We start from the raw sequence: 12,386 nt of genomic DNA on the forward strand, positions 1-12,386 counted from the left end.
CCCGACTAATTCGGTCCTGGGAGACCCAAAGGGTCCCACACCAGAGGACCAGCTGGACCAGCAAGACTGCGTCCCCGGGGACCCGACTAATTCGGTCCTGGGAGACCCAAAGGGTCCCACCCCAGAGGACCATCTGGACCAGCAAGACTGCGTCCCCGGGGACCCGACTAATTCGGTCCTGGGAGACCCAAAGGGTCCCACCCCAGAGGACCATCTGGACCAGCAAGACTGCGTCCCCGGGGACCCGACTAATTCGGTCCTTGGAGACCAGATGGGTCCCAGCCCAGAGGACCATCTGGACCAGCAAGACTGCGTCCCCGGGGACCCGACTAATTCGGTCCTGGGAGACCAGATGGGTCCCAGCCCAGAGGACCAGCTGGACCAGCAAGACTGCGTCCCTGGGGACCCGACCGAGTCTGTCCTTGGAGACCAGATGCACTCCACCCCTGAGGACCAGGAGGACCTGACAGAATCCATCTGCGGGGACCCAGTGGACTCCACTCCGGAGGACCAGCCTGAGGCCGCTCCTGGCGAACCGATGGGCTCTGACACTGGGGATACGATGCGTTCGGCCCCACAAGACCAAGACCAGCCGGAGTCCATCCCCGGGGACCCGGTGGACCCTGCCCCCGGGGACCTGACTGAGTCCTTCCCTGGGGACCCAGTAGACTCCGCCCCGCAGGACCAGCTGGAGGACCAGAAGGACTCAGTCCCCGGGGACCCTAAGATCTTAGACTTCGGGGATCTGGAGAAAGTGGTGGAAGACCTGATCACTTCCCTTCAGAACGGGGACCGCGAGCATCTCATCGCTTTCCTGAGCACCTACCCTGCTCATACCACCATCGAGCAGGTGCTGGATGTCATCTTCAGGCGGTGAGTGCCCACTTCCGAGCTCAGAGGCCTCACATCCTCTTGTCGTTTATGGGAAGCCTCTGCTTTTCTCTGAGCCTACCTAGTTGCTAGAGTCTTGTCAGAAGCCAGCAGCATGTAGTCAGACATTACTACCTCCAGGTTGGGCCCTAGGGACTGCTGTGACCCTAATGAGTGTGAGTGTGGGTGTCCTCTGCACCTTCAGGAAGCTCTCTATCCTTGGCCAGTTTTCCTGAAGCATTGGTCAAAGCGCTTCTCCCATTGTAAAGGAGGTTCTAGAATTCATATTGGAGCACCCGATAGAAATGGGTCTTGAGTGGAGACCCGAGGAGGATAATCCGAGGGAACCTGTGTCCACTGAGATGTCCGGGTAGACATACTGCACAAACATATTTGAAGAACCTACAGAATGCAGGTGAACTAATAACCTGAGACTTTGATTCTGCTCCAGGAGTCAGCAGGCTCCTCAGATGTCTTTTAGGTAGGGAACTGGGACCCCACAGGTAACATCCTTCCTGATCTCCTCCAGGTATGCATGCTTCCGCCCCGGCTGCCAGGAGGATGAGCAGCTCAAGAAGTAAGTGAGCTTTACAACATGAGAAAGAAAGGCCTTGGCTCTGCAGGGTGGGCTCCCTTGGGTACCAAGGGTGAGGGATGGCCGATGCTTGGGGCTCACGCTCCACGTTTCTACCACCATACACCATACTGAGGTCTAAGCATTGACTGGAGGGTGAAAAGAACTGCATGGGCACGGTCCTTGCCAAGTGGGGATATGGGGAAAGCCTGTGGCCTCCGGTGGCCCTCTGAGACTCTACTACCCTCATCTCAGTCCATGGCGTGAAGGCTCGCTCAGCTGTGCTCCATTAGAGCCTGATCATGGGGCGTATGGAGTTCCCTGCTCCCATGGACCTCTCAGCCCTGCTCATTGTATGGCTAAGGACTGGATAGCCTCTCCTTTGCAGTCTCACATGCACGGAGTCTTGGGCGGGGTGGCAAAGTAAAGTCCAGGCCACTGGGTGCCTTGTCTGTCCCTTTCCACCAGCACCATTTGCACCCTCCTGGACACGTGGACGAGCGTCTTCCCTGGGGACTTTGCCACAACATCCGGCATGTCCGCGCTGAAGAAGGTAAAGACCTACCTGATAATCCATCTGCCGTACTCGGACGTCCTCATACGGGTGCACGAGCTCCTTATGAGACTGCTCTCAGAAACTTCGGAGGAGAGCGATTAACAACAAGCCAGGTAGGTGCTTGACACTGTGAGGAGGTCTCAGGACCTGGTCTCAGGTCTCAGGAATGATTGGGGGATTGCCACACCGACTCCAGTGTCGTGTGTGTGACATGACATACGTCATTATGCCGGTCTGGAGCTGTGTGTCCTATGGGACCAGGCTTCCTGGAGGTCCATGGCAGACGGTACGGTATAGGCCGCCGTTGAGGCATAGATGGGTTTCTCGATTAGCTGGCTATGCAGGATATGGGCTTTGCACGATCTCTTTTATGATAATGATATTCTTTATATCTACAAGACAAGGATTATCTCTTCAGGAACAGCTCTGGGATAGGGAAGCACAGTATGGGAATGTATAAGACTACAGCAAAAGAACCCTTGCCATACACGGGGGTGTATGATGAGCAAGGGAACAGAAGGGTTAATGTTGATGGACAAAGAGCGGTATAATATACTATGAATTTTATGGATAGGCTTGCTAGATCCCAACTCCCATGGTGTCTGCTGCATGAGAAGGTACAAAAAAGTATATTTCGGCAGATGCAGAGAGCTGTCAGGCACATTTGGTCACTAGATGAGATAAAGAAAGGGTTAGAAAGAGGAGCTTGGGGGAGGCCCAGATAGCTCCTGATCTCTTATTTCCTGTGGCGTTTGTGAGTCATCGAGCTAACTGTGTCTGGTTCCAGGGTGACACATCTGGAGACTATGAAAACTCTGCTGCTGCTCCGTGGAGAAGAGGACGACTGGGGGAGCCAGGAGCGCATGGTGCCGCCGCCTCCATCAGCTGCCCTCAGTGACCTCAGCCATGCCCTCCTTCTTGTTCCTCACAAGCTGCCTTACTCACGAGAACATGCTAATCACCAGATGTGTCACAGATGACAATAGTGCACCCTCCTGATCTCCCTGTTGACTTAGTGCTGGCCTTAACCCCTGTATGTGTCTTAGTTATTATTGTCTGTAGCGGGGTCAGATTGCTTTTTATAATCTTTTTAAAGCATCTTTTATATTAAGTTAATAAATAACTCTGTGACCTTGACCAGAACCTTAGCTGTGAAATTGTGAACTCCTGAAAATGCTGCCAATCAGGCTCAGTGCTTTATCAGACCTACAACATTATGAAGGTCATATCAGGAAGTTTAATGACAAACAAACATTCCCTTCCCTCGGAATCCTGTGTGCATCGACAAAGCTTATCTAACATTGATGCTCTTTTGAAACCTGGCATTTGAGGGTAGCCTTGGTAAAAGCTAAAATTATAGTACATCTTGGAGTACTGAAAATGCAGCCCTGCCAGCAAACCAAATTTCCTAATGGAGCAAGATGAAGGATGGTGAAGGCATGGCGGGGGGTGGGGGTTGGGGAGGTGTCTGGGCTGGGCGTGGGGTGGAGTGGGACTCAGGTGCAAATTTGTGCACACGTGTGTGGAAGGGTGTGCGTGCGTGCATATGTGCATGTGCCTGTGTGTGGGTGGGTGTGTATATGTGTGTGTGTGCATGCATACGCGTGTGGGGTGTGGGTGTGTGTGAATGCGTATATGCCTGAGTGTGTGTGCATGTGTTTGTGTGTGCATGCATATATGCCTGAGTGTGTGTGTGTGGGGGGGTGTGTATGTGTGTATGTGTGTACGTGTGTGTGTCTGTGAATGCATACGCGTGTGGGGTGTGGGTGTGTGTGCATGCATATATGCCTGAGTGTGTGTGTGCGTGTGTGTGTGTGCGTGTGTGTGTATGTGTGCATGCATACATGTGTGGGGTGTTTGTGTGTGTGTGAATGCGAATATGCCTGAGTGTGTGTGTGTGTGTGAGTTTCCTGATGATGAAGAGGAAAGAGGTTTATTTCCTCATCAGCTCAGAATCCTGTGTGCTTCTTACTAGCAGAAAAAGGACTTTTTGCACAATCTAAAATTTCAGAGTGCTAGCTTTGACTTTTGCTCTTTGCCCTCTCCCCTATGAAGTAGTAGCACAGACAGTATTTTTAGAAGCATTTCTTCAGCTTTCCTAATCCTTGCCTTTCAGTTTCCTGCATCCAGGGTGCTTTTCCGTGGAGTTATTTGCTATTTGTACTTATGCTACGTATTCAGGGTTACCTTTTTTCTACTAAGTAAAATATTAATCTCCCTTCAAAAAATTTAAATAAAAGCAATCTTTTCACAGCCTTCAGTGTTGTACAAAATCACTAAGGAAACTGTAAAAATTGTGTGTGATATCACGGAATGTTAGTTTTTCCCTCTCAAGCTCCTAAGGCCTAGATCCACGTTCCACATTTCATGCGTAAGCTGGGCAACAAAGGCTGACATACTCAAGAGCCCAGTGCTGGGTGTGGTGGCTTACACCTGTAACTCAACACTGAAAGTTGAGACAAAAGGACAGTTGGTTCTTGGAGAAAATCAACAAGATCGACAAACACCTATCCAATCTAATTAAATGGAAGAGAGAGAGAACACGCAACTAAGTAAGATCAGAAATGAAAAAGGGCACATAACCACAGACACAGAGGAAATTCAGAGAATCATTAGATCTTAATACAAAAGCCTGTATGCCACAAAACTGGAAAATGCAAAAGAAATGAACATTTTTTTTAGATAAGTACCATATACCAAAGTTAAACCAAGACCAGGTGAACGATCTAAATAGACCTGTTAGTTGCGAAGAATTAGAAACTATTATCAAAAATCTCCCTTCCAAAAAAAGCCCAGGACCAGATGGTTTCAATGCAGATTTCTACCAGAACTTCCAAGAAGAGCTAATACCTATACTCCTTAATATATTTCACAATATAGAAACAGAAGAGTCATTGCCAAATTCCTTTTATGAAGCTACATTACCCTGATACCAAAACCATACAAAGACCCAACCAAGAAAGAGAATTACAGGCCTACCTCACTCATGAACATCCACACAAAAATTCTCAATAAAATACTGGCAAACCCATCAGTATGGCTATAGGATAGGATCATTACAGGTTTCCTATCCTCAGCTGCCCAGTGAACCAACTGGGGACCTTGCTTTGGGCACCTGGGAGCCCCTCTAGGTCCAAGTCTCTTGGCAACCCTAAGATGGCTCCCTTAATTAAGATATGTGCTTCCCTATTCCCCATCCAACCTTCTTTTATCCCAATCATCCCGTTTCCCCAAGTTCTCCCCATCCTACCCTTCTCACTTTTCTCTCCCCCTCTCCCCTTACCCCCCTCCCACCCCACCCCCAATATCCCAATTTTTTGCCCAGCAATCTTGTCTACTTCCCATACCCAGGAGGATAGCTATATGTTTTTCTTTGGGTTCACCTTCTTATCTAGCTTCTTTAGGGTAACAAATTATAGAATCACTGGACTTTATTTATGGCTAGAACCCAATTATGAGTGAGTACATCCCTTGTTCATCTTTTTGGGTCTGGGTTACCTCACTCAGGATAGTATTTTCTATTTCCATCCATTTGCATGCAAAATTTGAGAAGTCATTGTTTTTTACCGCTGAGTAGTAATCTAATGTGTATATATTCCACACTTTCTTCATCCATTCTTCCATTGAAGGGCATCTAGGTTGTTTCCAGGTTCTGGCTATTACAAACAATGCTGCTGTGAACATAGTTGAGCATATACTTTTGTGGTATAATAGGGCCTCTCTTGGGTATATTCCCAAGAGTGGTATTGCTGGGTCCAGGGGTAGGTTGATCCCAAATTTCCTGAGAAACCGAAACACTGCTTTCCAAAGTGGTTGCACAAGTTTGCATTCCCACCAGCAATGGATGAGTGTACCCCTTTCTCCACAACCTCTCCAGCAAAGGCTATCATTGGTGTTTTTTATTTTAGCCATTCTGACAGGTGTAAGATGGTATCTTAAAGTTGTCTTGATTTGCATTTCCCTGATCACTAAGGAAGTTGAGCATGACCTTAAGTGTCTTTTGGCCATTTGAAGTTCTTCTGTTGAGAATTCTCTGTTCAGCTAAGTGCCCCATTTTATAATTGGGTTGATTAGCCTTTTACAGTCTAGTTTTTTGATTTCTTTATATATTTTGGAGATCAGATCTTTGTCAGTTGCGAGGTTGGTGAAGATCTTCTCCCAGTAAGTGGGTTGCCCTTTTGTCTTAGTGACAGTGTCCTTTGCTTTACAGAAGCTTCTCAGTCTCAGGAGGTCCCATTTATTCAATGATGCCCTTAGTGTCTGTGCTGCTGGGGTTATACGTAGGAAGTGGTCTCCTGTGCCCATGTGCTGTAGAGTACTTCCCACTTTCTCTTCTATCAGGTTCAGTGTGTTCGGACTGATATTGAGGTCTTTAATCCATTTGGACTTGAGTTTTGTGCATGGTGATAGATATGGATCTATTTTCATTCTTCCTCAGATTGACATCCAGTTTTGCCAGCACAATTTGTTGAAGATGCTCTCTTTTTTCCATTGTATACTTTTAGCTCCTTTATCGAAAATCAGGTGTTCATAGGTTTGTGAGTTAAAGTCAGGGTCTTCTATTCAATTCCATTGGTCGACTTCTCTGTTTTTATGCCAATACCAAGCTGTTTTCAATACTGTAGCTCTGTAATAGAGTTTGAAGTCAGGGATGGTAATGCCTCCAGACAATCCTTTATTGTATAAGATTGTTTTGGCTATCCTGGGTTTTCTGTTTTTCCATATAAAGTTGATTATTGTCTTCTCCAGATCTGTGAAGAATTTTGATGGGATTTTGATGGGGATTGCATTGAATCTATAGATTGCTTTTGGTAAAATTGCCATTTTTACTATGTTGATCCTCCCAATCCAAGAGCAATGGAGGTCCTTCCATTTTCTGGTGTCTTCTTCAATTTCTTTCTTCAAAGACTTATAGTTCTTGTCAAAAGTATCTTTCACTTCTTTGGTCAGAGTTACCCCAAGATATTTTATGCCATTTGTGGCTCTCGTGAAAGGTGATGCTTCTCTGATTTCCCTCTCTGCTTCCTTATCCTTAGTGTAAAGGAAGGCAACTGATTTTTTGGAGTTGATCTTGTATCCTGCCACATTACTAAAGGTGTTTATCAGCTGTAGGAGTTCTTTGGTAGAATTTTTGGGGTCACTTATGTATACTATCATATCATCTGCACATAACGAAAGCTTAACTTCTTCCTTTCCAATATGAATCCCCTTGATCTCCTTATGTTGTCTTATTGCTATTGCTAGAACTTCAAGCACTATATTGAAGAGGTATGGAGAGAGTGGACATCCTTGTCGTGTTCCTGATTTTAGTGGGATGGCTTTGAGTTTCTCTCCGTTTAATTTAATGTTAGCTGTTGGCTTGCTGTAAATAGCTTTTATTATATTTAGGTAGGACCCTTGTATCCCTATTCTCTCCAAGACCTTTATCATAAAGGGGTGTTGAATTTTGTCGAATGCTTTTTCAGCATCTAATGAAATGATCATATGGTTTTTTTCTTTCAGTTTATTTATATGGTGGATTACATTGATAGATTTGCGTATGTTGAACCAGCCCTGCATCTCTGGGATGAAGCCTACTTGATCATAATGGATAATTTTTCTTATGTGAGAACCAGGAGTTCAAGGTCACTTTTGGGTAGATAGCAAGTTTCAGGCTACAGTGGGCTATGTGAGACACTTCTCAACAAACAATCAAGCCATCTTATGAAGTATGACTAAGGAAAGCTACATCCAGTTTTAATGGACCAATATGACCTTGGTTCTCAGTTCATTTTGCTGGTATAATGAAATACTGCAGGATTACAATACACAAGCAACAGAGATCTACTTCTCAGAGTCTGGAGTCTAGGAAGTCTATTGAGGGTGCTCTGTGGTTCCTGACTAGTGAACCACTCCTGTGATGGGGACACATGCTGTCCTCACATGGTGGAAGAGACAGAGAGGGCCAACAGATGTTGTCACCCCCCGGATGAAGCAAAGCCTCGCCCTCATGACCTTGTCTTTCTCCCCAAAGGTCCCACCCTACCACCACATCAGGGATTACATAAACCTGTGTGGATTCATGGAGGAGCGTCATACCACACTCCCTGTGAGAACTTACTTCAGCTCCATAAAGCCTTTAAGGTCTACTTGAGTGGTTAATAACATAGTCAAAACTTAGACTTCGCAGGTGTGGGGTATAAAACCCTTCATGGAGATGACAAAGGCTTGCTTATGAGGCACAGGCTAAGTGTACATGAGGGTAAAGGGGGCAAGGAGGGAACAGAACAAGCTGTTTCTAGGCACTTTGTTTTATTTTTGTCTGATAACACTTCCCTTGGGAACGGACCTTCTCTAGCTTGACTGGCTGCATCAGTCTCTTGCTCAAGCAGACACAATCTGAATGATGTGTGTGGCCTTGGGGAGAGGGTTGTCTATGCATAGTGCATCAAGTCTCCACATCTGTCAAGTCATCATGACATTATGTGACATATTACTACCTGCTTTGTATTTCCCGTACTCAAGAGTTCTCAATTCTGTGAGTATGTACGTGCCCATGCGTGCAAGTTTTACTGCACTTTTATGCATCCATGGGGGGAGATCAGAGGTCAGCACTGAGTGTCTATCCTCCTCAATCACTCTCCACCTGACTTTATTATAACATCTCTCATTGGCCCTGGAACTTGGCAATTCAGCTACACTGACTAGCTGGAGAGCCCTAGGGATCTTCCCAGCTATGTTTTCTCTGTACCAGGATTGCAAGTACACACAATACTGTACTGAGCCAGGTTTTATATGGTGCTGGGATCTCAACCAAGGTCACAGCTTACATGGCACACACTTTACCATCTCTCCAGCCCCCTCCCCCTCGGTTCTCTATTCTTTCACACATCCTTCTTAGTTAGGGATTTTTATTGCCGTGAAAAGACTCCGTGACCATGGCAACCCTTATAAAGAAAACATCTAATTGGAGGTGACTCATTTACAGTTTCAGAGGTTCAGTCCATCATCATCATGATAAGGAGCATGCTGGCATGAAGGCAGATGTGTCATCTTGTAGGCAACAGGAAGTCAACTGACTGTTATATTGAGGGAAGCTTGAGCAAAAGAGACCTCAACGCCCCCCTCACAGTGACACACTTCCTCCAATAAGGCCACACCTCCTAATAGTGCCACTCCCTTAGGGAGCTAGTTTCTTTCAAACCACCACAGTACCCTAGCTCATGTGATTGCCACGCTGATGGCATGTAAGGCTGGCTTTAGAGTATTTTTAGATGAAAAGAGAAGTTAAGTAAGTTTCTCAAGATGAGACTCCTGTGCTGAGGCAAGGACTCCCCTGCTCCCCATACCTTGATGCCTAAATTTCCTCCCCTGGGCATTTGTGCTCCTTGTGAGGGGGTTCAGCCCCCTGCACCACTCTGTGTTTGCAGTAGGTTCTGTTCCTTTGACTTTATCTCTGCTAAGCCAGAAATCATCCCTTCATATCTTTTATGTTAGCTTTTATAAAGGGCATTTGTTAGCTCAATTAATGTGGTTCCAGGTTCCAGACATCTTCTAGATCCAGAATGATGAAGAAATTTTCTTTTCTTTTTTTTTTTTTTTTGCCTGTTACATGATCTGGTTTATTTTTTTTTACTTTTTTTAATTAATTAATTAATTTATTTATTTATTAAGGATTTCTGCCTCCTCCCCTCAACCGCCTCCCATTTCCCTCCCCCTCCCCCGATCAAGTCACCCTCCCTCATCTGCTCGAAGAGCAATCAGGGTTTCCTGACCTGTGGGAAGCCCAAGGACCGCCCACCTTTATCCAGGTCTCCAAAGGTGAGCATCCAAACTGCCTAGGCTCCCCCAAAGCCAGTACGTGCAGTAGGATCAAAAACCCACTGCGATTGTTCCTGAGTTCTCAGTATTCCTCATTGTCCTCTATGTTCAGCTAGTCCGGATTTATCCCGTGCTTTTTCAGACCCAGGCCAGCTGGCCTTGGTGAACCCACACACTGAGACAATGGGGATGAAGAAATTTTCTACAGCAGTCTTCTTCCAGGATTCTAAACAATGATAAGCTAGCATCGCCTTAAGAGCTTTACCTGGGAAACAACATTGCCCCAGCCTACTGCTCTTCAGAGGGCAGCCAGTGTGGGCTGCACAATCCATCTTCTGTTGCAGGACTGTGATTTAACTAAGGATAAATCCTATTTATTTTCCCGACAAGCACTGGAGAAAACCAAACCCTTGGCCATCAAATTTCCCATCCTGTTGCCTGGTCAACTTAAAAAATCTTAATGTCCTCAGTACCAGCAGCAACACTGACATTTGACCACGAGGAAATAGACTCCCTTATGAGACAGCGGGTATAGCTTTGATGCACACAGATTGAGCTCATGAAGAAGCCCTGTCAATAGCAGCCGCATTAGTTTGTGATGACATTTTGCCAATATTTTTCAAAACCTCCTGTAATGGACTGGGCTTTGGGTATAGTGTTCATCAATGGCAAAAGCAGTCTTACTCTCTTTGCCAGTCTCTGCCCAGCACACTGAGCAAGACCACCCCAGGGAAGGCTGCCCTGTCCCCCACCAGCCTGTTCCCTTTCCACCCTGCTTTCTCCCTCTCCTCCAGTTTGGTTCAGTAGATATCTGTGTCTAGCACTGATTTATCTGCCTGTCATCTTCCAAAATCTCAGGATGATGGGGCTAGAGATGGTTCATCCCTTAAAGATCACTTGTGGCTTTCTGCACAGGACCTGAGTTCAGTTCCCAAAACCCACGTGATGGCTCACAGTAACTTGTGACTCTAGTTCCAGGAATTTAATACCTTCTCCCCCAGCATTCTGGAGTGCCAGCATGTGTGTGGTGCACGTACATACACATGCAAAGATTCACACATAAAATATGCCAATCTTTTTAAAAAGTAAAATGTTAAGTCAAACCATATGAAATTGTGGCTTTCTAGGACCACAGCTCTCAGATTTCAACTGTCAAGCACACAGTTTACTCTGGTTCATCATGGGTTTCTTTCCATACACCACCCAACACCACAAGACAGGATATTTTTATCAATTTTCATCAAACTAGTGCCTTTATATATGATAAATGTTTGATATAATAGTAAGACTCTAATATTTAATCTGGATCAATGGCCTTAGATATTAACATTTTCACATCATGCTTATTGCTGCCCTCCTCACAACAGCTAAGAACTGGAACCAGGCTAGATGCTCACTTACAGACAAGCAGCTAGAGAAAATTGGTATGTGCACACAACAGCCACAAAGAAAAATAAAAGCATGGTGTTTTTGGAAAAGTAGATGGAACTAGAGATTATTATGTTAAGTGAAATAAGCCAGTCTCAGAGATCAAATACCATAAGTTTTCTCTTACTTGCAGAATCTAAATTTCAATTAGGTGTGTGTGTGTGTGTGTGTGTGTGTGTGTGTGTATACACGTGTGCATGTGCATGCATGTGTGTTTACAACTCATGAAAAAGACTATGAGAGGGGAAAAAGAACATAAGAAGGATGTGGGGGGAAAAGGATCATAGACTCCACGTGATAGAAGCAGAAAGGGGGGACAATTTTCAAAGTAGCTATCCAAGTTTGCACTCTCACCAGCAGTAGAGGAGTGTTCCCCTTGCTCTACATCCTCTCCAGCATAAGCTGTCCTCAGTACTTTGATCTGAGCCATTCTGTCAGGTGTAAGATGGTATCTCAGAGTTGGTTTTTTTTTTTTTTTTGGTTTTTCGAGACAGGGTTTCTCTGTGGTTTTGGAGCCTGTCCTGGAACTAGCTCTTGTAGACCAGGCTGGTCTCGAACTCACAGAGATCCTCCTGCCCTCAGAGTTGTTTTGATTTGCATTTCCCTGATGGCTAAGGATGTTGAACAATTCCTTAAATGTCTTTTGGCCATTTGAGATTCTTCTGCTGAGTATTATCTGTTTAGCTCTGTACCCCCATTTTTTAACTGGATTATTTTGTATTTTGATGTCTAGTTTCTTGAGTTCTTTATATATTTTGGAGATCAGACCTCTGTCAGATGTGGGTTGAGTGAAGATCTTTTTGTATTATATAGGCTGTCATTTTGTCTTATTTACTGTGTCTTTTGCCTTACAGAAACTTTTCAGTTTCAGGAGGTTCCATTTATTAACCTCTCGGTGTCTGTGCTACTGGGCTTGTATTTAGGAAGTGGTCTCCTATGCCAATGCATTCAAGACTACTTCCCACTTTCTTTTCTATCAGGTTCAATGTAACTTGATTTATACTGAGGTCTTCAATCCATTTGGACTTGAGTTTTGTGTGTGGTGATAAATATGGATCTATTTGCAATCTTCTACATGTTGGCATCCAGTTATGCAAGCACCATTTGTTATAGATGCTTTGCTTTTTCCATCGTACCATTTTGACTTCTTTGGAAATA

The 12,386-nt window shown here is 45.3% G+C and overlaps 1 protein-coding gene across 1 annotated transcript; it reads left to right on the plus strand.

Annotated features, from left to right (window-relative positions):
- Window positions 1-472: 472 nt before the first annotated feature.
- Window positions 473-2,105, plus strand: LOC142836547 (ral guanine nucleotide dissociation stimulator-like). The gene is made up of 3 exons (XM_075950837.1): window positions 473-873; window positions 1,400-1,447; window positions 1,913-2,105. Exons 1-3 carry the CDS (start codon window positions 539-541, stop codon window positions 2,100-2,102), a joined length of 573 nt encoding a protein of 190 aa, XP_075806952.1. The 5' UTR covers window positions 473-538; the 3' UTR covers window positions 2,103-2,105.
- Window positions 2,106-12,386: the final 10,281 nt, after the last annotated feature.

This window comes from Microtus pennsylvanicus, chromosome 16, assembly GCF_037038515.1.
Source record: "Microtus pennsylvanicus isolate mMicPen1 chromosome 16, mMicPen1.hap1, whole genome shotgun sequence".
Lineage (NCBI taxonomy): Eukaryota > Metazoa > Chordata > Mammalia > Rodentia > Cricetidae > Microtus > Microtus pennsylvanicus.

What these genes read in the sequence shown, in the direction of transcription:
- LOC142836547 (XM_075950837.1), top strand. Translation starts at nt 539, where the DNA reads ATGGGCTCTGACACTGGGGATACGATGCGTTCGGCCCCACAAGACCAA. An exon ending in CTGGATGTCATCTTCAGGCG is followed by an intron (nt 874 to 1,399) that starts GTGAGTGCCCAC and finishes GATCTCCTCCAG; the next exon opens with GTATGCATGCTTCCGCCCCG. An exon ending in GAGGATGAGCAGCTCAAGAA is followed by an intron (nt 1,448 to 1,912) that starts GTAAGTGAGCTT and finishes CCTTTCCACCAG; the next exon opens with CACCATTTGCACCCTCCTGG.